Consider the following 27,500-nt stretch of genomic DNA (forward strand, 5'->3'; position numbering starts at 1 on the left):
TTTACACGTCAAAGGCTGTTACATTATGACAGCTACAGCTGTCACCATCACCAAAGAATTAACAGTATACTACAATGATAAAAACAATAAAAAGACTTTTGACTCCTCAGTGACTAACTACTTCAAGTGACATTTTCGTGTAAACCAAAATAAATAGACAAATTTACAGTGGACAAGTCACCTACATGTATTCCCTGTACCATTACTGACAGGTAGCATGTATGCCCATGTCATGCACATTTAAAACCTACTTTAAGATGTATTTGCTGTTCACTTGTTTGGCCATGCCTAAAGTCTCTGCAGTAGTAAAAGTCTTAAAAGTAGGCTTTTAACCTCATTTCCTTTCTACTTAACCCTACTCTACTTAACTTATTTGGGGGGTGGGGTGGGGAACTATCTGCTATAGAGTACTGTTTTTGGTCACTTTTTTCAGTTTTACATAATCATATTTTTTTATTCATTCCAAAAATCAGCCTCAGGATTCCAATGCTCTAGCGAAAGCAACAAACTGTTTGAATCGAACAAAAATTACAACCCCTGAGATGTACCAAAGGTTGTGAAAAAGAAAGTTGGAGAAAAAACATTGGGAATTTTAAACGCTTGCCAAGTCATCTGATATTTTTTGCTAAATCTAATGATGTTATATATATATATAAAAAAGCTTATTTCGTGTACTTTGCAATGCAATGATTACCGAGTCAATCATAATTATCATTTTCAATAGGGACAATATTCTGTAAAGGTATGCCTCATTTTGTTTGTTTTTAATTTTCAAATGTAAAAGTAGATATTTCTATCTGAAAAGTTTAATAAATGCATCAAACTACAGAGACAACTAATCCAAACCAGCTTCTTTTTTTTCTTGGGCATTTATAATCATAAGTAACAGTTTTCAAGAAGAAACGACTGTAGAGTTGGTGTTTAGACATTTGCACTCATTATCATTGCTAAAAAGTGCATAAAATCATCAGACGTGTAGATGTGGTTCGATATTTGTGTATTTATGGTACTTAAGACCTACGGTAACATCTACACATGATATTTTTAAATCCGAAACACAGGATAAGGGTTCAACAGCTGTTTCAACTCTAGACAAAGACTGCATATACAAATAAGTTCAAAATTCCATAGAGTTTTCATTTCAGAGTGAGTATTACTGTGTACTATCATCTTCAATGTGAAATAATCGGTATCTCATTTATATCTCTGAAGTTCAAAGATCTGACTTCTAGGTGCTCTTTGTATTGAAGTGTTCTTTACAGTGGAAACGACCAATTTCAAATCAAATTAAATTTAACAATGCTAAAAAGTACCAATGGTTGAGCAAAGTCAATCCGAAATATTCTAACCATTATTTATACGGCTATTTTCAAACATTAGTGCTTCATGCTTCATAAGTAATATTTCATGCGTAATAGTACACAAAACTTACTTCTTTTTTTAAAGATAGATTTCAAAAAATATTTCATCTTAAACCAATGTGACATTATTTTTTTCTGATATTGGTATAAAAGTGTTCTTTGAACATTCACTAAGTCATATTTATGTGCAATGTCATAATCAACAAAGGTATGCAAGATTGCAACAAGCAAAAGTCAACACAAGTGTACCCAGGTGCACATTAGCGGTGTACCTCCCCATGTGTTGGCGGGTCTCACGTGCGCCGCCCAAGACCTAACTGTAGCTAGACTTTAATGGCGGTTTGGTAGTTTCCTCATTCTTGTACCTATACAATATGCTAACTCAATTAATTTGATCCCTAAATTTTCACTCCCCCCACCCCAAGCCTCCCGGGACGATCTCCTTAAATGCAGTATCAAAAATTAGCTACTAGTTAGTAAAGTGGCTTTGTGGTACACATCCGCACTTTTCGTCATTTGTGCCAGGCTTGTTCTGTACTTCAAGCACATTAGGCACCTAATAGCTTGTAGCTGATTTTGCAAACCCCATGTCAACAAGAACAGCTATAAACAACAGTGGATATTTTGGCTTTGTGCCGGGGATGGCTCTAGTCGTCATGCTCGCTCCTGTGCTAGCATGCTGGAGCTCCCTATGGCAGGCTGGCTGGGACAGCTGCACACAGCAAAGATCAGACATACTGTTTCTATAGTTTCCGAGTAGAAATGCTCGACAGCAAATTTTTGGCACAGTGTCAAGTGGCACAATAAATCATTACGTAGTGCTATCAGTGACTCAGTCCACCACAGCCACTGAATGATTTCCCAATCAAAGGGTTAGGCCAAAATTGTTAAGTGGGAAAAATGTATTTGCAGGAAAAAAACATCAGAACTAAGATAACTAGTATTAACCAGTAGTCAAAATACAGATAATGTATACTGTATAGGATAGATGGCATTTCTTGTAGTAATAGAGAGGAGGAGGAGGAGGAGGAGGAGGAGGAGGAGGAGGAGGAGGAGGAGGAGGAGGAGAAGGAGGAGGAGGGAGAGGAAGAGGAGGAGGAGGAGGAGGAGTTGAGGAGGAGGAGGAGGAGGAGGGAGAGGAAGAGGAGAAGGAAGAGGAGTTGAAGAAGAAGAAGAAGAAGAAGAAGAAGAAGAAGAAGAAGAAGAAGAAGTGGTGGAGGTGGTGGAGGAGGAAGAGAAGGAGAAGGTTAGAAGAGGTGAAGGAGGACAAGAAGAAAAGGAGGAGGAGGAACAGGAGGAAGAGGATGTGGAGTTGAGGAGGAGAATGAGGAAAAGTAGGAGGAGGAGGATGTAAAAGAGATGAAGTAGATAAAGAAGAAGGAGGAAGAGAAGAAAAAGGGGGAGGAACAGGAGGAGGAGGAGGACGAATAGGAGGAAGAGGAGGAGGATGAATAGGAGGAAGAAGAGAAAGAGAAGGAGGAATAGGAGAAGGAGGAGGAGGAGGAGGAAGAGTTGAGTTAAGGATGAAGAAGAGGAAGAGAAGAGGATGGAAGAGGATGATAAAGAAAAGGACAAAGAGTAATAAGAGGAGGATGAGGAGGAGGAGGAGGAGGAAGAGGAGGAGGAGGAGGAGGAGTGGTGATGGTAGTAACCGTAGGTGGTACGTGCTAGTACTGGTGGTGGCTGATGGTAGTAACCGTAGGTGGTACGTGCTAGTACTGGTGGTGGCTGATGGTAGTGTAGCCCTAGTGGTGTTGACAATACTGGCAGTGGTGATAGCTTGACACAAGTTAATTTACATTTCCTATCTAGATTTATCCTTTATAATTAAACACGATGTATAATAAGTTTTGCATTCACTTCTATAATTAACTTTTTAACCCATAACAACTGGGGATGGTATGCATGTTTACGCGAAGTCCATATCCACAGAGTTTAGTCACCAAGGAGTCGATCAGAAGTCCTGCCTATCTCACCTGTTTTCTCTTTTCCTTGATTTATGGAGATTCATTTAAATATTTCATTGACATTACTATTACAATGACATGATAATAACATTGCCAATAATAATAATATCATCATCATACATATCAATAACACAAGAAGTTTTAAGAATTCACAAAAAATCAAGATACGGGAAAATCAGGTGAGGCTAGGTTGGGTCTACTAAATGAATCCTTGGTGACAGCACATGTGGTGCCATTTATGTGTAAACAAAATCCACCAAATAAAACTACAGCGTACCCAGCAGCATGAAGTTAACCCATCACCTCCGGGAGAATAAGGGGTTCATTTGGCCTTCTCTCCATGGAGTATGCATGCCTGACTTGGGCCTGTCTCGGAGGCCTTTTTCAGACGCAGCCAGTGCATACCAACATAGTGATGCAATTCTTTTTATATCACTTAAATGGCAAAACATGATTTTAATGTTTTTGCATATTCAGAGATGAATGATATGCATTTTCATTGCTAAATTGAATCTGTAGTAGCCTGATTATGTACATTACAGTCCATTTCAATAAACAAGGTATGTTGTACTCTGTATACAAGACTGAATGTGATTTTATAGAGGGGGGATTTTTTTTTTTTTTTTTTTTACTTGCAAATCTCATTTTCACAAACTCAGAAACTGTATGCAGTGAAATACAAGACTACCACCCCCAAGGTGTCAGTACTTCACTTTTGTGTGTCATACTTCGAGAGTTGCACTGGCACAGCACCAAAAGACAATGTGAGTAGCTGACATGATGAGACTAATCTCATAAACTAGTGTGAAGGTTACAGGTCCACATAAGCAGCAAGATGGTGCCACATTTTGGTGCATGGGATCTTCCATGCCTAGCAGGTGAATGATCTATTCATATGCTCTTTATACAAAACTCCCTCAAACAATGCTCCAGGGATGTGGGGTCGACATGAGAACGGCTTAAAATATAATGCATACATCACTGTAACATGACGTAAATGATCCATCGCCCAGAGTCGTGATAAAGTTGGCCATGATGTGAATAACACATTACCCGGTGCCTTGACCCAGTCACCCATAACGTGAACACCATGTCATCCGTAGGCTATGAGTCAATGAAGTCTATGCAAGTTTTTTACAAAGAAAGAAAAAAAAAAAATAATAATAAAATAAAAATGTATAAAAAAAACAAACATACAAAAAAAAAAAAACATTATCAATAGCAATGATAGAAAAAAATGTAATATTAGCAAAAACTGAATAAAAAATTTCCTTACAAATGAAAATGGTATTGCCAAATTTGACAAAATCAATAATGATAATAACAGCAATACTGCTGATGCTAATAACAGAAAATAATAATAACAAGAATATTAATAGATACAATAAATTCTAGAAATAATGATGATGATAACAACAAAAATATCAACACTAATAATAATAATAATAATAATAAAACATCAATAAAAAATGATAAGAATAATAAAAATAATAATTATAATAATAATAAAAACAAAGATGATAATGGTAATAAAAATAATAATAGTAAAAAGAATAACTATATGAATAACAAAACAATAGCAATAATAATAATAACAATAATAATAATAATAATAATAATAATAATAATAATAATAATAAAAATAATAATAATAACAATAATAATATTATTCATAAAAACAATGATGATGATAATAATGATAATAATAATAATAATAATAATAATAATAATAATAATAATAATAATAATAATAATAATAGTAATGATAATAATAACAATAATAATAATAATAATAATAATAATAATAATCAAAACAACAAAAATGGTATATTTTAAAAAAATAATGGGATCACAATGAAAAAATATATAATGATAATGAAAATTGTTAAAAAACTATGACCATTTGTGTAAATAAAAATACAAACATAAACATAAATATAAACAATAAAAATAATATTTAAAAAACAAAAACACTAAACACAACAACAACAATGCCTACAACTAAAAATAAGAGGACTAAAAATCCACACATATGCGTACCGGCAAGTCAGAGCCGCTCACCTGTGGATAGTAGAGCGGCGTCTGGCAAGGCTGGCGCGGCAAGTGCACTCTCAGTCTCTCCGAGTCGGACGGGTGAGGCATATGGTAATAGGCCGCCTGGAGCATCTTGAACTGCAGGTCGTGCTCAACGGTCAGCTTGGCAGGACCGAGGGGAGCAACACCCAATAAGGGAGGGATGTTGGCCTCGCAGGTCGTTGTGGACTTCTCAGTGATGGTCCTCGTGCTGGAACTGTTGTTATTGTTGTTGTTGTTGGCATTGGTGTTGGTGCTGCTCGTGGTGGTGTTGCTGACGGGGCAGCTGCTGCTTTCTAAGACTGGAAGTGAGGCAGACGAGTCTCATAGGAATGGGGGTAGTGAAATGCTGCGGGGCTTCAGTCGTATGGGCTACTTAAGTATGCACTAGCTTTTCAAAAATTCTGCTGTTGGCTTCAAAATTATTGTTCTACTGCTAGCCATATAAAAAGCAACAGCAGCCAAATATCTTGTTTACTATATACATTTGCAAAAATAGTTTAAAGGGTAATTTTAAATTTTAAAAACTATTTTCTAAATATAAAAAAGAGACAAAAAGAGGATCTCAATGATAAAAAAAGATGACCTCTTCAAGGTATGAGGAAAATGTAAAAAAATAATAATAATAAAAAAATAAAAAACCTCCAGCACAATGAACCAAACATTATGAACTGACCTGTTGGCGTTATTGACGAAGAATTAACTTCATTGACTTTCTTCTGCGCTATGGCTTTTAAAGATACTGCAGTGTCTGAAGCATTCTGAAAGAACCAAAATTTCCTTAAATTAGGAAATCAATTTGACTGTAATAAGATCAACATGTCACAAAGTTCTCAACTCTATTTTCAGTCAAGCATATATAACTGCATCATCACACAAAAAACAAAGGTTATTACAAGTTCATTTCATTCAAAACAATCAAACAAAATATATGAACAAAAACACAAAAAACATCAATTCAAGCCATGAATATTTTAGACATGAGTGTGCCATACACACATGCCTGTGAAATATTTGCATGACATAAAACAGTGACCACATTTTTGGACAGCAACTCCAACTTACATTTGGGATTTCAATACTTGGAAGTATTGTACTTGAAACCTTTTAGGTAATTTAATAGAAAATAAATAATATGTGAGTGACACTTCCAATCTTTTAAACTATAAAGATAATCAATTAATTGCGAATGAAAACTAACAAAAACTTGAAAACATGAATAAATCAACAGATAAAAGATAATGGACAAAAGGTTTCACAGGTCCCTAGTATAATGATTTTCCTCCTCTTAGTGATTACTGTGCCACCTGGATCTAACACATTTCAGCTGATAACATCTTGTCCTTACCACTGGATTTTCTTTCCCCAACCTTAGCAAACTTGACCCGATCTTTCTGATCCATCAAAAGGCAAGAATTAAATTTACTTTTTTTTTCGTTCTTTTTTTTTTACATGTTAGAAAGAAAATTATGTAAGTTATAACAAAAATTTAAAAGTTCAAAGTAAATAATTTCAGCTTTAAAATACTGAAGGCTAAAGAATTATAACTAAACAGAAACTGTAACTACAATCTGAACTTAGTTTACCAAGATAAACATTATATACCATAGCTGGTGTGTGCCCTTGATGTGTGGGAGCTGCAGATGGCGTTGGTGCCCCTGAAGGTAATGCTGGTGTAGTGGTTGCACTGCCTGCCAGACTACCCTGCGGTGACGTCACACTCACGCTGCTGCTTACCCCACTACTGAGACCATTACTGCTGCTGTTGCTGCTGGTACTGCTGCTGCTATTGTTGCTGCTGCCACTGCTGCTGCTGGTACTACTGCTGCTGCTGCTACTGCTGCTGCTGCTACTCCCACTACCTGTACTGTTCGATACAGAGTTGCCACTGCTGCTACTGCTGTTGCTGCAGCTGCTACTACTGCTACTGTTGCTTCCACTCCCACTGTTGTTGTTCACAATACCACTATTTATCAATCCACTTGGTTCTGGTGAATGTCTTCCTGCAATGTTAAAAAAATGATAAGCAAACCAAGAATTTTAGAATCGTATTTATTTTAACTTATATGTCTTTATCATCAATAAGGTCTATTGACTTCATTCTTGATCCATTTCCAAATCTCCCCCTTAAAAAACAGGATGGAACAAAACCTTTTACCATGGTCAATTAAGGAAAATGAACTAAAATACATAACACGTATCCTGCAAACCATAACGAATTCTTGTTTACCTGTGCTATTTTGTTGTGAGGTGGTAATTAGGTGGTTGGAAGTACCTGAACTTGTGCTACTGTTGTTTGGAGTAGTTTGAGAAGTTGAACCTGAAAAGAACATCATACATCATGATTTTAATGTTTAAGATAGGAACAAACACTCATGACACAAGCTGAAAGTAAAGAAAAGAGGGACAATGAGCCCTATATACTAATGAATAGTCTCCAAACCTATGAATATAAGTGAACCCGATAAATCACAACACCATGCAGTAGAATATCTACAGTATTTGCAGATCTTTTTTTCATCTCTTAAAGAACACGTTGGGATGCAAATTTCAATTCCAGTATATGCCTATTCTATTCAGTTTGTTATACAGGTCTGTAGCAATAAATGATGACATAATACATTGCACTTCTCACACATTTTTCTCATTCTACAAATGATTTGCAATCAGTTGATCTCACCTAGTACAGGCTTTGTGGGAGTGGATGGAGGTGGTGTGGCCTTTGATGATGAATTAGTGTTGACCACAACAATGGAAGTAGTAGATCCAGAGCTGCTGTTACTGGTGGTGGTGCTGTTGTTCGAACTAATATTATTATTGGTGTTGATGTTGTTGGTCGTTGGTCTCACTACCATAGGTTTGACAGGTTGGCTTGACTGGAAAAAAATAAAAATAAATAAATAAAAAAAATAAAAAAATCAGGGACTTGAAACAACTAAGCTTTACATTCACATAGATACTTCAATATCAGTTTGTAAGCAATTTTTTCGTGAAAGAAGAGAACAATGAAATTGTTATGCAATAATCAAAATTAAGCAATCATGACTCATTATGTTATAAAAAAGCAAATACCATCAAGAAAAACAAAAAACAAAAAAACAAATATCCCCAAACCTTCACTGAACTGACCGATCTGGACTCGTCGTTTTTATTACTTCTCTTCTTGTCATGAGGGGTGGTGGGTGCGTCATGGTCATTGGAATGGTTTGTGGCAGGAGACGGGGCAGGCGAGGACCCGCACGCAGAAGATGGTGTCGACCCGTCCGTGCTGTCGTGACTCCCGCCCAGCACATGCTATTTAGAGGGGAAGAAAGAGAGAGAAAAAAAAAACGTGCAGTACACGTGAGGCATAACACCTTTTTAATGCTGAAGTTGAGAGAAAGGTTAGATTTCCATATCATCATAACCCGTTGGATCCGGTTGTGTCACAGAAATCATGGTGCCGAAAATATGGGCAGTAGGTTACATAAGTAGCCAATTTCCCGGACATGCAGCGCGAAGGCCAGGTATGCGAACACACAAGTGGTGACAAGACTACGTGCCTCCCCTTTTCAAAGTTATTTTGAGTAAACTTTTTAAGCTTTTTTTGCCCTTTTACAATATGATTTGCTTTATCCAATTGGTAATAATTTATTTTCCTTGCACAGACTTCATATCCTCACTCTCAGTGCAAGGGGGGAGGGTGGAGGCGGAAATTAACATTTGGTTATTTGTTATACATCTTATTTTTGGATAATCTTCAATTTTAATACAACCTGTGGCGCTGCTCACAGTGGCCAGAAATATGTTGTGCAGCATGGAAATGGGAATAATGCTGAAGCCCCCATCTAAGTACCAAATGAGTCAAATCACACTCCAAGAGATTTGTGCAATCTTTTCCGTCACCCTGGCCTTTGCTCGTGACAGCAAGTTTGTGACACCCAGCCTGCAGCCATTTTGCCTGATGACGGAAAATTCACGTCATCCAGCCCTCGACCCATAATTTTCCATGACGGGACCGTAACATCATCCGGATCGTATGGGTTAATAGCAAAAGTTAGTGGCCTTTTTATTATCAGTTAGTTTCTTTTATCCTTTGAGAAGTTCAATAACATATATAATTTTTGGACTGCCACCCATAGACTTTACTCATCTCTCACAAAGAAAGCAAGAGAGACAGTAAAAGAGAGAGAACAAGAGATTAAGAGTGTAAGAGTAAAATAAGAGAGAGAAGAAGAGAGAGTAGGAGTAAGAAAAGAGAGAGAGAGAGAGAGAGAGAGGGAGAAAGAGAGAGAAAGAGAAAGAGAGAGAGAAACAGAGAGAGAAAGAGAGAGAGAAAGAGAGAAAGAATGAGAGAGAGAGAAAAAGAGAGAGAGAGAGAGAAAAAGAAAGAGAGAGAGAAAAAAAGAAAGAGAGAGAGAAAAAAAGAAAGAGAGAGAAAAAAAAGAAAGAGAGAGAGAAAAAAAAGAAAGAGAGAGAGAAAAAAAAAGAAAGAGAGAGAGAAAAAGAGAGAGAGAAAGAAAGAGGAGGAAAAAGAGAGAGAGAAAAAGAAAGATAGAGAGAGAAAAAGAAAGAAAGAGAGAGAAAAAGAAAGAGAGAGAAAAAGAAAGAGAGAGAGAAAAATAAAGAGAGAGAGAAAAATAAAGAGAGAAAAAGGAAGAGAGAGAGAAAAAGGAAGAGAGAGAGAGAGAGAGATAGAGAGAGAGAGAGAGATAGAGAAAGAGAGAGAGAGAGAGAGAGAGAGAGAGAGAGAGAGAGAGAGAGAGAGAGAGAGAGAGAAAGAAAGAAAGAAAGAAAGAAAGAAAGAAAGAGAGAAAGAGAGAAAGAGAGAGAGAGAGAGAGAGAGAGAGAGAGAGAGAGAGAGAGAGAGAGAGAGAGAGAGAGAGAGAGAGAGAGAGAGAGAGAGAGAGAGAGAGAGAGAGAGAGAGAATTGAAAAATGATTACATCTAAGCTGGAATATAAAATTTAATTCTCTTTGAATCTGAGAACAGAGAACTTTAATCTATACAAACAGAAGATTCAATAGTGATTCAACTTACAACATATAAAACCTAAAATCTAATAATTTGCATTAGTAGTGTTAGTTACAATAAACACAAATCAACAATAATACACAAATGCAACCTGATATGACCATTCAAAAAAACTAAATAAATAACGACAATAACAACAAAAGAGAGGGGAATGACTCAGTGTACTGAATTCTGATGACCTCAATCAATATGTAAGTGTGAAACAAATAACCTGAAAATGTCTTCTTTTTTCTTAATTCATTTGGTAATCCCTCCTCCCCCCATTAAAGATGTGCAATCATTCATAACAAACTTAATAAAATGATCACCCCAAGTTTAGTCTGCATTCAAACTGGGATTGAAATTGGCAAGCAGGAGTCAATGGGCGAAGAGGCAAAAGTTAACTCGACTTGTTTGAACTTTGCCATTCAAGAAACCAAGATAAAGGTCACTCAGTTTCCCCACTGAAAAGTTTTCTCTGCCAGGACATACAAACGAACCAGGCCCCTCCTGCTTTCCACCAGCCTTTACCTGCTCACTGCCAGAGTAGACAAGGCTGTCCTCTTCCCTCATTCTTAATCTCATTCTATCTCATCCAACTTAATTACTTTACTTCTCTCCCTCCCAACTTTTCAGTAACTTGAAATTTTCCTCACATCCGCAAGTTGAAAGAATCTTAGCCAAGATACGTAAACAAGGTAAAATCTTATATAAAGGCCTTAAAAACAACTGTATTCTTCTAGACAAAAAGAGAAAAGAAAAAAGAAGCGACACGTTCTGACTTGAAATTGACTACACTTATTAATATAATGCTGAAATAAACACTGAATAAACATAACCCAAGCCATTCCCCTTTCTGTATCTGGGGTTCCTCAACATAAAATCTAAAATAACAGCAACAACAACTAAAACAACAGTAAGATCCATATCTGGAAAAAGAAAAGAAAAGGAAAAACCACACACACACACCAAAATCCCAATCTAAGAACTAAAATAAAAACATAAAAATGCAAAATAATACCAATAAAAATGGGTTTTCTTCTTAAACAGCATTACCATATCTCTTACATGAGCATTACCCAATTTTTAACTTATAAGAAGTCTTCCCTTCTGCCATGATCCACATTAAGAAGAAAGCCCCCTCTTCCAACCTTTGGCGGAACCCCCGATCAGATACAGTGACTTTTTTTTTTTTTTTTTTTTTTTTTTAACCAAAGGTGGGAAGTGTTAGTATGGTTATGTACTTCACTTACTTTCCCTACAGTTATTTCAGGAGTGGGATAATCCAGGTCTTCCATGTCGATGTCATCATAAAGACCAAGATTTTCACTGAAGTCAGGATCCTGAGACGACTCAATGTAGTACTCGATATCTTCTTTGATCATTTTGATCTGATGGTAGAGAGTGTCAAGTAATATATGGATGAACAAAAACAGATGGAGCTCACACTTATAAAATAGTATATCTTTAATCTACATACAAAGAAATAAACACTGACAAAGATACTGTAAGTTATATCAAGAACAACTAATCCTGTGCCTTTGCAGACAACAAACAATTTCCCAGGACTATGGCATTGCTTACCTGGTCACAATCTATGGACTGGTTATCTAACATTCTCATTAGAATTTCTAACTTCTTGATGTGGTATTGATGTCTTTCTATATATTCCTTGAGATCTTCTATTCGATCCGACTTCTCTTTGTCCATTTTCTTCTTCTTTTGCGTTGCCAATAAAGATTCAATTTCTGACTCAAATTGGTCCATCTGGAAAACATTTTTAAAAAATAAGACAACACTCACAAGGACAAAATACTCCTTTGGGAAGACCTATCTTTAAAAACCTATGTAAGACGGGAAAGAAGAAGAAGAAGAAGTAGAAGTGTAAGAAAATATTCAGCACCAAAAAAAGAGGCTTACTCTGTTTTTAGGAATAGGAAAATAATCAGAATATTTTCCAAAAGATGTCTTAGTCTGATTTGAGTTACTGTTACCTATTTTCTTTCATTTTTTTGTGTACATTACTGTGTTAAAGCATTCTAAACAGGACTACATCTAAACACAAATTTATTTCAAATACAATTGTGATATGTACCAGTGAATTCTTTCATTCTTTTCTTTCTCTTTTTACTCTAAATATCACATGAATGCCCATATTCATCCTTTCAGTTCAACAGAAATATGCCAGGATTCCGTTTGTCTTGAAAATTATCAAAATACAGAGTAAAAATAACCAGAATAACAGAGAGATTAGTACATGACTTAGAGGAACAAAAATGTCCTTATGATGAATCTTTTCATTTCCTGTGGTGTTTTGAAGGCTTATTTATGGCCCTATGTCAATGACGATTTATATCTAACTTTTCCATTTTTTCCCTAAACTATCCTGAAGTACAAGTAAAGAGACATAAACATAGACATGTAAAGAGGCATAACAACAATAAGCCAAATTAATGACCTAGACATCTTTTTCTTTTTTTTATTAATTCAGATGAGATAAAGAAGAGAGAGAAAAAGGAAGGATAAAAACACAAATTTTAGGCAAAATGTGTGAGGGGGACTCACCTGAATATTTAGCGTGTCTATAGAGGAACTGAGCCAATTATTTAGGTCTTCTCTCTCCCGCTGGGCTGGATCCTTGTTTTGTGCTGCCCCAAGGCCCTCCTTACTATATGCTTTGGTCTTTGTTTCTCTTTCTACAACTTTAAATCTTTCCATTTGCTGTGGACAAGAGGAACAGCCATTACAGATCTCGGCTACATTTATATATGGTCTCAAATGCTGAAAATACATGAAAAGCTACAAGCTAACCTGGGAATTCCATAATCATCGAACTCCACTTTGCACAATAATAGATTTGCATACACCACTATAAGATCCTGGAATTAATCATGTAAATATCTACAGACAACCTGGCAACCACATCACAATCAACCTCAAAACTGTAACACTGTAGCCCTATAGGTATCAAAGGCAGTAAGCTTAATTTTCCCTGTGCATTAGATGTCGGATGGATCAGGCGTAAACAACCTCACTGTGAGAGATGGCTCGGAGACGTCGGTCCAGTAGATGTTCCATTCATAATTCTGCCTCTTGGTTTGGAGATGCTGAAGTAGTAACACGCTGGATTTACTGAAGACCCTGATATCCTTTCTTGAGGGGGAAAATCACTGTCAAAGGGTTAAACACTGCCCATTGAAAGTTGTATAAAAAAAAGAGGTAATTCATAGAACAGAAAAGAACATATATATATTAGTAATCTTAACAACATTTCATCACAGTATATATACAATACACAGATACAAAGTACTGACGTTATATGCTGGAGTATATAACCAAATACTTTTGGATTTCATCTTTCACGTGATGAAGTGATTGTCACACAATATTATACCGGGAGATCAACCCTAACAAAGTCAGTGCCTAGAATAATGGTGATGAGAACAAAAAAAAAAAAAAAGTAAATAAAATAAAATAATAACAATAATAATAACAATGACAATAATAAAAACAATAATAATAGTAAGAATTGTAATAGTAATAATAATAATAAAAAGGGCAATAATAATAATAATAATAATAATAATAATAATAATAATAAAAAGGGCAATAATAATAATAATAATAAAAAGGGCAATAATAATAATAATAATAAAAAGGGCAATAATAATAATAATAATAATAATAATAATAATAATAATAATAAAAAGGGCAATAATAATGATAATAACAACAACAACAAATATAATATTAATAACAATAATAATAACAATAAGGGTAGATGAGGCCTAATACTGCTACTACTAATAATAATAATAAGCTAATAATAATAATGATCATAATAATAATAATAATAATAATAATAATAATAATAATAATAATAATAATATAAATCATAATAATGATAACAACAATAATAAATATCAATAAAAAAATAATACTATAAGCTCAAATGATAAATATAAAAATGTAAACAAATATAATAATAAAATGCTCAATAATGACAAATTACCATAGAGCCTACCTGAAAAAGTGACAATAACAATAACTAACAACTATCAAAATACTAATAATCATGGCAATAATAATGATGATAATAACACTGATAATAGAAAATTACCATCATCATCATCATCATAATAATAAAGTGAAATATTATCATAATACTAATAAGTTTACAAGAAACAGTAATAATATTAACAAAACTAAATAAACAATTGAATAAACAAAATGAAAATAATAACAATAACAATTATAATGTTAATGATTATAACAACAATAACATGAACATGAACAAGAACAAAAATTAAAATGATGATGATGATGATGATGATGATGATGATGATGATGATGATGATGATGATGATGATGATAATAATAAGAGCTACAATAATATCAATAAAAAATAATAACTAATAATAACATCAATAAAAACAATAAAAATGAAATCAAAAATCTCAAAACAAAATCAATAATAATATTAATAACAAAAATCCTATCATTAATAATAAAATTCATAAAATAATATTTATAACAATAATAATGATGAAGATAATAGCAACAATAATGACAATACTCCTAACAATAATGACTATGATGATGATGATAATAACAATAACAACAGCAATACTAATGATGATAATGATGGTAATAATAATCATAATGAGAGTAATAATAGAAAAAATAGTAATAACAGTAACAATAATAATATTTATAATAATAATAATAATAATAATAATAATAATAATAATAATAATAATAATAATAATAATAACAATAATATAAAATAACAATAAAAAATAATAATACAAATAACAATAACAATAAAAATATCAATAACAATAATCATATCAATAGCTATAATAATAATAAAAAACCAACGCAATTAAAAACATACCCTCGCTGGTGGAGATAATAATCGCAACAATAAAACTAATAATAATAATAATAATAATATTAATAATAATAATAATAATAATAATAATATTAATAATAATAACAATAATAATAATTGCAATGACAATAACAATGGTAATGATAATGATAATAATAAGAACAATAATAATGATATTATTAATAATAATCATATTACTTATAATATCAATAATGCGATTACTACTACTAATACTAATATTACTACTGTTAATATCTAAAAAAATAAAAGTAAAAATAATAATAATAATAATAATAATAATAAATAAATAAAAATATATATATATAAATAATAATAATGATAATAATAATAATCACAATAATAAAAACAATTACAATAACAAATCTTAACATCTTAGTATTATTAATGCCATTAACCCCTACGATCCAGATCACGTAACCATCACATCATAAAAAAAATTGGCATAAGATCAGTACATGAACACGCCATTATGGGAAAATCTGGCTGAAGGCCGAGGTGAAGGAAATGACTCGCCACAAGTGTAGAAATCTCTTGAAGGGTGAATAGATTCAGTGGGTGTTTCTGGAAGGGCCTTTTGCACTATTTCCAATGATCGAGAGATGATATGGAGTTTGCGCAAGGAAAACAGTCTATTACCATCTGGATAAAGAAAAACAAATGACAAATATAGGCACAGAACAATGGCAAAAAGGCTAAAACCAATTAGGCTTATGCAGAAAAAGAGAAAATAACATTATAAGGGGAAGGCGAGGCCTTGTCCGGTATATGACTGCACACAAGCCACACACCCATGAGAGTGGCAGTGAAATATCCAGATCCAAGGAGTTAATAATAATAATAGTAATAATAATAAATTGTAATAATAATAGAAATAATAATAATAATAATAGTAATAATAACAACAACAACAATAACATACTATATTCACTGTAGTACCTCTACTTTGTGAAATGTATCTGCACTCAGTACGGCACTAAAAGTGCTCAGCCACCAAGGAGGCCATTAAATTTTCCCCTCATTTGGTTTTCACCAATTTCTTTTTTTCTATTAATAGCAACGTGGTTATCATTACTGATATCATAATCATTGCAGCATTATCAACAATACAAATAGCAATATAAAATAAAATAAAATATTTCCAAAAATCAAGGAAATGGGTTAACAGGTGAGATAAGTCAGGCTTGTGACTCACTAGTGAATAAGCCATCTATATGTAAATACAATGAACAAATGAGCCTCCCTGTGGGCATACCATGTGCATACACACCTTCCCCAAAAGCAGTGGGTTGAGAGTAAAAATGATAATTACAACAAAATCTAAAAAAAAAATCAGCAAATAACAATAAAAACAAATTACATTCAGAGTTGCAATATCCACGATAACAATAATAAGGAAAATAATGACGAAAATAGCAAAAATGGATGATAACTGATGATGATCATGATGATGATAACAATAACAATAATGATAATGATGATAATAATAATAATAATAATAATAATAATAATAATAATAATAACAATAATAATAATAATAATTACAATATTAATAACCATAATCATTATAACAATAATAAGAACAAAAACATAATAATAAAAAATAATAGATAAATAATAACAACAACTAATAATAATAATATATAAATAATAATTAATAATAATTAATAATAATAATAAATAATAATTAATAATAATAATTATTATTATTATCATAATAACAATAACAATAATGATATTAATAATTGAAATAATAATTATGATAACAACAATCATCATAATATATAAGAAAATAATATGAAAATTATAATGACAATAGTAAGTAAGTAATAACAATAATAACAAAAATAATAACAATAAAAATAATGATTACAATAATAACAATGACAATCTTGTTATTGTTGTTAATACAAATATTCTCATTAATAATATTGTGTCATTACAAAAATAATATCAACAACAGTGGTTTTAGTAACAATGTTAATATCATTAATACTAATTATCAATAAAAAATAACATAAAACAAATCCATAATAATAACAATAATATTTAAAAAATATAATAAACTAAGCAATAATATAATAATAACAATGACAATAATAATAATAATAACAATAATGATAAGAATCATGTTTATAATAGTAATAATGATGATGATAATAAAAGAGATGATGATGATGGTGATGATAATAATAACAATAACACTACTACTACTACAATACTACTACTAATAACAACAATAATAATGATCATCATTATATTGATTACCACTGAGGATAATGATGATGATGAGAATAATAATAATAATGATAACCATGGTAATCATAACAATAATAATAATAACTAATCCCTTGAATCTGGTTAAAATAACCATCAGGTCAAGAAAAAATCTGTCTGAGGCGCAGGGCGACATGAACATGCCACCAAGAGAATTTCTGCTGGAGGCTGGAGTGATGGGAATAACTTGCTAAGAGTGCACAAAGCTATTGGAGGGTGATTTATTTCAGTCGGCATTTAGAAAGGGCAGTAATAATAAAATCCATAATGACAATAATAAAAATAATAAAAATATTAATAATAATAGTAATAATAACAATAATCATCATCATCATCATAATGGCATGTGCATACATACATTCTCCATCAGCATTGGGTTAATAATACTATCATCAATCCATTGGATCTTGGTGATATGACCAACATGTCAAGAAAGAATTTGGCTGAGCACCAGGTTACACAAATATGCTGTTGTGAAAAATTTTGGGTGAGGTGCCATCATGTAAAATGTGTCTGAAGACTTAGGTGACAGGAGTGATTTGCTATGAGCGCACAAAGCCCTTTGAGGAAAATTACTCATTGGGCATTTAGAAAGAGGCTCTTACTTTATTTCCATTGGTAAATGAGGGCAGAATCTACTATCCATTAGCCATGGCTTGAAGAGCACCGGCTAAAGGGAGGACACTATTTCCGTGCTCAGGATCCTATTCCAGCCTGCCTGAACAGGGAGTGCAAGGTGTTTGTGTGGGTAAGGCCTATGAGCCACATGTCTGGTTGCCAATCAAGAAGGCATAATGCCCAAATTTTGGACCATATGTGGGCCATGAACCACTCAAATTCCATGGGTTAACTTCCTGGATCCAGATGCTTCACTACCATCATGTGGCTCAAGATACAGACATTCGGCTAACATGAGTGGACATTCAACAGGGTGTGGGGTTTGTAGGACAGGTGCAAATAAACACACATGTGCAAGGACATGACTCCACGCCTCCCCTTTGCGTTATTTTGTCTTTTTAGGCATCTGCATTTTTAACTTTATTGTCATTTTCCACTGTCTATATTTGTCATTTCATTCACTTTATCCAGATGGTAATAAGACTGTTTTCCTTGCCTCAATGCAAAAATTAAAAACAACAAGTAACGCTTTGTTATTTGTGTAATTTTTAAAAATATAATATTCAGTTTTCTAAGATACAACCCACACCACTGATCATGGCTGGCAAGAAGAGGATATTGGACATGGAAATAATCTCTACCCTGGAGCCTGCACTCTTCCAGTCAGGTTCACAGACATTACATTGCACACTTGTTTATCAGTGCAAATAATGCAAAAGCCCCTTCCTAAGATTCCAAATGAGTCTAATCACCCACCAAAAGGTTTACACACTTGCAGCAAGCCTTTCCTGTCACCAAAGCCTTCAGCCAAAACACTCCAGTAGCAAGTTTCCATCACCCAGGCCCACAGCCTAATTTACACATGACGTAATAGTCATGTCATACGGACCATAGGGATTAATAAGAATGTCAATAACATTATTACTGTCAAAAATCATACCAATACTAATAATACTAATAGTACTAATACTAATACTAAAAAAAAAATCATCATTATCATCATCATAACTGTTATCATAAAGACAATAAACAATAACAATAATAATAACAATAATAATAATAGTAATAATAATAATAATTATGGCAATAATAACAATACTTATAATAATATTACTAATAACAATTATAAAAATAACAACAGCAATAATAATAACAATAACTAATAACAATAGTTTTATCAATTAATAATACAATATTGATAATCATAGTAGTAATAAAAATAACAGTAATAATAATTATAATAATGATGATAATAATGATGATAATAATGATAATAATAATAATAATAATAAAAAATAATAACAACAATAGCTAAGAATAAGAACAACAACAATATCAACAATAACAAATGTTGATATTGACAATAACAACAACAACAACAATAACAATAATAATAATAATAATAAATTAATATTCCAGTAATGTGTTCAAATCACATAAGGTAGGTACATCTGCTTCCACTGTCTTTTTATCAATGCCAGTCAACACCGAGCTTTATTTATATACAGTATACTTCAAATTCAATGAATATTTATCAAAATGTTAAAAGGCTGGTATGGCTACATGAATCTTTAATTCTTATTTGGGTTTTAAAAGAACAGCAGAAGCAAATACTGATGATGACGATAATATTACCAATAATCATACAATAGCCTTAGTAGTAGTAATTTAACCCAATACCACCAGGGATGGCATGTACTTCCATACCATGCCCACTGTGAGTTCAGTTTATAGATTCTATTTACACATTGATGGCTCTAAAAGTGCTTAGTCACCAAGGAGTCGCTCGCTAATCTCGCCTCTCTCATATATTTACCTTTTTCCTTGATTTTTGGCAATGTTCTATTTTATCTTATATTGCCACTGGTACTGTTAATAACATTATGATCATAATATCAATAATAATGATAATAACATCATCAATATTAACAGCAGTCAAGAGACAACAACAAAATCAAAAACTCTCTAGGAAAAGGGGAAATCAAGCAAGGTCACATAGACTAATACTTGGCTCCTTGGGGGCTGAGCACTTGTGGGGCCATCTATATGTAGCCACATTTCACAAAACAAAACTACAGTGAACATTAATAAATCATTCCCATTATACTGATGACAATGATGATAACAATCCTCTACATAAGAAACTAACAAACTGGAAAGAACATATCACTTTGGTTGACCACACAACTTGAGGTCAACAGAAGCACATCAAGTCTCAGCTATCATTTTTTTTTTTTTTCTGAAAATAACTACTCTCTGCCCTTCATAACATATCTGAACTTCCAAGAAGCATATCGAAGACTCCACACACAGCACAAATAGAGCCTACACACATAAGAATCCCATAAACACTGTTACAGCATATCCACTTTACTCATATGATCTTATTTAGTTATTGAACAAACCAAGTTTTGCTACACATACATAGAATCATAGAAGTTCACAAGATCTACAATACACATCATGCTGTTAGCCCATTGCTACGGGGCAAATGTAGTGTCAACTGTAATTTTCCTTTGAGAATTTTGTTTGGAAATTAATGATTCCATAAGTGCACGGCTACCAAGGACTCAATTCAATTCAGGCATGTCTACATGACCTCACTTGATATCCCCTTTCCTGATTATCCTTATTAATAACATAATTATATTGGCATTAACAATACCAATAGCAATAAAAAATGAAGAATCTTTCCCAAAAGCAAAATAAATGGTAAACACGTGAGATAGGCAGGACTAGTAACCGACTCCTAGGTGATTAAGCATATAGTCTGGAGCTATCTATGTGTATATACAATAAAACAGGGAAAAAAAAAAAAAAAAAAAAAAAAAAAAAAAAAAAAAAAAAAAAAAAAAAAACAATGCATGTTTTATTGCCATCCCAGCATCAAGGGGTTAACAGTATGCAATGCACAAAAACAGTTGAAACAAACTGCAAAAGCTTTTACTTGCTGCACTACAACCTCTTGTCCTAAATATATGGTATAAAAAGTGCCTGGTATCAGATGCCCGTTCAATGTCTAAATAAGACTATGTTAACTACAGATTCCATACTATTCAATGCTATAATAAATCTCAATAATAAATCTTATTCAACAACAGATTTACATCATGTCTTTCTGTTTTTAAAATGATAAATACTTGTCCTGTTTGAATCAAAAAGCCTAAATCAAACATACAAAACAAAGGATCGACTACACACAGGAAATCTTCCAACAGGTGATCAAGCAATAGAATAACTTCCTGCATACCAGTTTAAATCTCAATTTTTAATGCACAATAATACTGGAAAGTAATCCTTACATCTACATCATCAAGGCTATAAGCTACTTCAGAAAGAACTGGTGGTCAATCCTATTTTCCGCAAGGGGCTGTGTTACACCAAACTGGATGCCCCTTCAACATAAGCCATCCAGTCCAGTTTGAACTGGGAGTGGGAGGCAGGATAGAAGCACCAAGATAGTCCTAGTGACAACTGGCATTAATAATGAGAGTACTATATTGTACAGTAAATCATTCAAATTGAAATTAGCTTAACTACCATTAAAATATCACAATGCAAGCTGTACTTACTGGCAGGTGAACTGTTGATTTTCCTAGACATTTAGATCACTATAGCCAGGTGGAAACTCTGGGTCCCTTAACTCAAATGCCTTGAGAGGCAAAAATACAAGCCATAGCCACTGCAATTTTAGTTTACTAATTGTGTTTACAAAGAGATGGCTCTACTAGTGCTTCATCATCAAGGAGTCAATTATTAGTGTTACCTGTCACCTGTTTACCCTTTTCCTTGATATATATATATATATATATATATATATATATATATATATATATATATATATATATATATATATATATATATATATATATATATATATATATATTATGAATCATTTTACAATTTCTAGTGATATTAACATTTCAATAACATTATAATAAATGTAATAACAATAATAATAATAATAACAGTACTGATATCAACCCGTATGATCTGGATGATGTGACCATCACCTCGGGAAAATTTGGCAGAGGGTCTGTGTGACAGGAACTTGCCATCATGGACCCTATCATCATGAAAATTTTGGCTTAAGGCAGGGGGTTAGACTCAGTGGCCATTTAGGAAGGGGCTTTTGCATATTTCCAACAAAAAACAAGTATGCTATGTACCATTAGTGAGCCATGATTCAAAATGGACGGCTACAGGGAGGATACTATTTCCATGGGGAGGCATGTAGTCCTGTCACCGCATACAAGCGTTTAAATTCGCCAGGCCTACAAGCCACGCACCTGGCAGAGTGACCACTCCAGTAAGCCTAATTTTGGGCCACATGAGGTCAGTGAAGCATCTAGATCCAAGGGGTTAACCCCTTTGATCCAAGTAATGTGACCATCACATCATGGAAAAATATGGGTTGAGGGCCGGGTGACAAGAACATGCCGTCATGGGAAAAATGGCCATGGGTCCGGTGACACACACTTGCCATCATGAGCATAGCCAAGGGTGACGAAGAGACTTGCCACACAAGCACAAACCTCTTGGAGTGTGATTAGATTCATTTAAAAAGGGTTTTTGTCTTATTCTTATCAATATATGAGTGTGGAATGTAATGTGCTTATGCCTAGGCTGAAAGAGCACCAGCTCCAAGGAGGACACCATTTCCATGCTCAGCATCCTATTCCTAGCAGCCAAGACTGGTGGCACAGGTTGTATTATGCAATATTGAAAATTACAAAAAAATAAAATAAAATATATGATACAAATAATGAAATGTTACTTTTTTTCTTGTACTGAGTTATTTACTACAGAGAGAGATGATAAAGAGTCAGTGGCAGGAAAATAATCAATTACCATCTGGATATACGCTGCACACCCAGCTAAGCAGCCACTTACATAACCTAATGCCCGTATTAGTGGGGGGGGGGGGGGGGTAGCTGAGGTAGCTTGAGGTAGCTGAGCACTTGAGGAGCCATCTATGCAACAAAATTCACAAAAAACTACAATGGATAGTACATAAACTAAGCCCATATGAGCTAAGGGGTTCTCACATTGTGATAAACTTTCCTCTACTTTCTATATCTAACAACCATCATATACATTTCTGCAGTTATTAAGAATTAACATGTACATGTGCTGGCATTACATGTTGGCAAGTGACATGCTTGCTTTCATGCCATATATGCACCAATAAAGTCCGGGGTTGTGGCACTGATACGGCCCTGTCTAATATACTGTAGCCTTAGGTACTATTTTGGGCCTCATATCCTGTAAGAACATCCTCTGAACACTGCATTCTGTATGATTGAAGAACTATAAACGGTATTTGGAATGCGATAATACAGGCATATCATATATGTCCTCTTGAGAATTCCTGCAAGAGTAACAATCCAAGCAGTACTGTTGTGTGTATAACAGATGGTCCCAGGTCCTAAGAAATCCACAATGCATAACAGGAATTGTGTGAAGATTATGATAACCCTTTTAGATTCACAGCCTGGCATTTTGGAGATTTAGGTATCATAGGGAGCTTGATGCAAGGAATAGCCATGGGAAGTACCTCCTTAACCACTTTCCGCCATGTGGCATGTACGTACATGCCATGGCTGTTGTGGACAAAGTAGCAGGTGGCATCAAACACGACTATGCCCATGGGGTCGGAGCTTGTTTTTTTAAGGCAAAAGCACCTAAAATGAAGGTAAACCTCCAAAAATTTTACATTTTTTCAAACTGTATCAAAATACTAGCTTTAAAGTGCCTAATGTTGCCCGCAAACTATCAAACGAGCTGGGTGCAAACAGGGGAAACTGTTGATGTGCACCAAAAAACCCGCTATCATGGTAAATTTTTTACCTGATGTTACTGGGTTAATATCCCCAAATCATCTGGCTCTTTACCATGCAAATCACAATTAAGCAACTTTGACCCAGACACTCCACATTTTGTGGAGTAAAAGTCTTGGTCTATGTTGGCAAGGTCAGTGGTCATATGATGACCTTCCACAAGGATGGCCTTTTTTCACCCCTAGCCAAGAAAGGCACAAGAAAGCATTTGCTTATCATAGTCTTCCTGCTTCCATAGCCATAGCTGACACAGTTCTACATTGGGTGAAGAGGGTCATTGGGCAATTTAAAATGATGTAATATGTACTTTATAGTTTAAGCAATTTCATAGTGTATTTTCTCTATAGTGGTTCCCAACCATGTTCCTCATTACAGCAACTTACTGAATTATATTTAGCAGCATTCTGTAAAGCTTTCAGCATTCTGTAAAGCTTTCAAGTCACTGCTGAACTTCATGCTTTCATTCCTTTCCAAGATGTATATATATACTTTAGTGACACAAAAAAGTAAACCTTCACACAACCAAGCAGAACTTGTAACCATAGTGTAAAATAATGTACTAAAATAAAATAACAGTGTAATGCTAATGTTCAAATAACGGTCATTTCACAATAGCTAAAATGACCACATAAAATGTGTACTCATATTTACAGGATTTATTAGTTCTTGTTAGGTTTAACCCTTTGATTGCAGAGGGCATGAAAACATGCAATGGGTCTGGTGGACCGAGTTCCAGATGGCACTCTGTAATGACATATCCCACAGAATTGGCTCATCAGAGGGAGCTCTTCTTTCTCCAACATCAGTGGCATCATTTGTTCGGTGCCACTATCAGAAACAGGCACTAAGGTGGAGGGAAACCTTCAATTCTTTTTTTTCAAACTTTTAAATATAAAATAAAGTAATAAGCTGTTGGCTGCCTAATGTTGTGCTTCAAGTTCTGAAAAAGCCAGGCACAAATGGAGGAACCTGCCACTAGAATATTTTTAGTACCACTGTTAATGGGTTAATACTTCTCTCTTTATCATAACTTGAAAGGCCTCGGTTCCCTTAACCAGGGTAAAGCTATAGCCTAATGCAGAAATGCAGAAGCAAGCAAGCACATCAACAAGACAATTAATCAGGAATCTCGCTTTGGGAAGTACTACCAGTTTTCCTGCCATCGCTCTGGCACATTTCCTGCTCTAATAATAACCTAATTACCTCACAAAACTGTGCTGCACCCACATATGCATGATAAATAAATTGCTTTCACATTGCAGTAATGGGAATATTGACACCACTTATCTGATTTCTTATGCAAAATGTAATGCTCTGATTTTAGCATAAAATCTCCAAAGCTACTAAGATAATGTGGATTGCTGGCCTGTATCTAAAATGATCTTTCTACTGTTGCCGTCCTCATTCCTTGTTTAGAATGATTAAAAGCACCACAAAAGTTACAATCATTATTCAGAAAAGATGATCTGGTGTAAACAAAGGTATGAAACAAAATGTATCTATATCTACCAATATACCTTTGCTAAAAACAAAGAAACAAGGCAAAATACACCACAGTTACAGAATCATAATCGAGCTCAAAATAAAACAAGAAAAATTGCTGAAGTTATCAAGCTAACACCTCCCTGTCCAAGGACCTGGGAAATCTATGAATCCACTTCATGTGCCCTTTAGCCGCTTAATAAAAATCAACGAAACACACATTTCTCATGACTTATCTATATTCCCTTTCCATTAAATGCTGTTCTGATTTTATATATTCTTACTCTTATGGTAATTCAAAGGCAAATGGAATATTTGAAAACTACAGCTGCTTTTAGCACCATAGTTATAGTATTCAGACACTGGTAAACATTTCAGATATACAAGAGGTAACATCGAGGTTGTCCTTCAAAAAAGGAACTTCAAATTGGTGCAAAGTCTTGCCATAGATATTCTCCCTGTAAGCTTACGTTCCTAAGTAACAAAAGAACCAATGAATTATTAAATCATCAACCTCTTAAGAAGTCCCACCAACCATCATGTTATCCATACCCATCCTGTCCTATACAATGCCTACCCCCATAATCCGGATGTCATGACCATCACATATTTAATCCCTTGAATCTGGTTACGTTACAACAATCAGATGGACCAAAATGTGGGCATTACATTATATAAGTGGCTGCTCTGCCAGGTGCACATGAACACTAGTGTGTAGTGACAAGACTTTATGCCTCCTCTTTGCAAATCTATGTTGCATAAATGTTTTTTGCCATTTTCCAATGTCCACATTTGTCTTTAGATTTGCTTTATCTAGATGGTAGACTGTATTCCTTGCACAGAACCCATATCATCTCTCTATGTAGTGAGTAACATTTTGTTATTAATGTCGTATATTTTATTTTATCGCAATATTTAATTTTCTGTAATACAACCTGCGCCGCCAGTTATGGTGGCCAGGAACACAATGCTGAGCATGGAAATGGTGTTCTCCCTGCAGCTGGCGCCCTTTCAGTCATGACTTACTGACAAAACATTCTACACTCATTTATTGATGGGAATAATCCAAAAGCCCCTTTCTAAACACCAAATGAGTCTAATCACTCTCCAAAAGGTTTGTTATGATGGCAGGCTCTCATCACCCAGCCTGAGGCCATTTTTACCTATGACAGCATGTTCACGTCACCTGGTTCTAAAGCCAAATTTTTTCATGACAAGATAGTCACATCACCTAAATCAAAGGGGTTAAAAAATTCAGCTTTGGGGGCAGGTGATGTGAACATGCCATCATAGAAATTTCGGCTGAAGGCTGGGGTGACAAGAATGACTCGAACATGAGCACAAAGCTCTTGCAGAGTGAGGAGACTCATTTGCCATTTAGATAAGGAATTTTGCATTATTTCCATCGATAAATGAGTGCGCAATGTAATGTCCGTGAGCCATGGCTGGAAGAGCATTGGTTCCAAGGAGGACACTATTTCTATGCACAGGATCCTATTTCTGCCTGCTATGACAAGCAATGCTGATTGTATTACAGAATATTCGATATTACAAAAAAAAAAAAAAAAAATCAAATGACCCACATAACAAAATGTTATTCGTTATTTTTATTATTGCACTGAACTATGGACTACCTGGAGATAATATGGAGTCTGTGCAAGGAAAATAGTCAAATAAAATCTAAATAAAGCAAATCAAACTATAAATACATACAAAGGAAAAGGACAAAATGAGCAAGTCATCTTGTACTTCTTGCAAGCTCCCTTTAATCAGATAGCTGAGATCATCTAAATTAAAATTTCTGGATCACACTAATATTACATACCTGCATTATACATAGAAGCAAATACTGAAAATCATTTAATTAACCATCATTCCTTATTCAGTTATACAGATGTGAAAATATTTGCATCATTTAAAATGGAGGTCACAGCTCCCAAAGAAATCAAACATCATGGAGAGTCATTCAAAGGGATTT

The 27,500-nt window shown here is 34.1% G+C and overlaps 1 protein-coding gene across 14 annotated transcripts in view; it reads right to left on the bottom strand.

Annotated features, from left to right (window-relative positions):
* The window catches only part of Not3 (CCR4-associated factor Not3), a 59,883-nt gene that overhangs the window by 11,984 nt on the left and 20,399 nt on the right, over positions 1-27,500 (bottom strand). For 2 of the 14 annotated variants that reach the window (XM_070122526.1, XM_070122528.1), the window contains exons 3-11: positions 12,959-13,114; positions 11,978-12,160; positions 11,656-11,784; positions 8,531-8,695; positions 8,082-8,277; positions 7,632-7,721; positions 7,007-7,404; positions 6,078-6,162; positions 5,369-5,703 (exon numbers count right to left, since the gene is read on the bottom strand). In XM_070122526.1, the coding sequence (XP_069978627.1) occupies positions 5,369-5,703; positions 6,078-6,162; positions 7,007-7,404; positions 7,632-7,721; positions 8,082-8,277; positions 8,531-8,695; positions 11,656-11,784; positions 11,978-12,160; positions 12,959-13,114 (1,737 nt within the window). Of the gene's footprint in view, positions 1-5,368; positions 5,704-6,077; positions 6,163-7,006; positions 7,405-7,631; positions 7,722-8,081; positions 8,278-8,515; positions 8,696-11,646; positions 11,785-11,977; positions 12,161-12,958; positions 13,115-27,500 lie in introns of all 14 variants that reach the window. The other 12 variants (XM_070122521.1, XM_070122523.1, XM_070122530.1 and 9 more) reach the window with 11 other exon arrangements.

This window comes from Penaeus vannamei, chromosome 6 (genome assembly GCF_042767895.1).
Source record: "Penaeus vannamei isolate JL-2024 chromosome 6, ASM4276789v1, whole genome shotgun sequence".
NCBI lineage: Eukaryota > Metazoa > Arthropoda > Malacostraca > Decapoda > Penaeidae > Penaeus > Penaeus vannamei.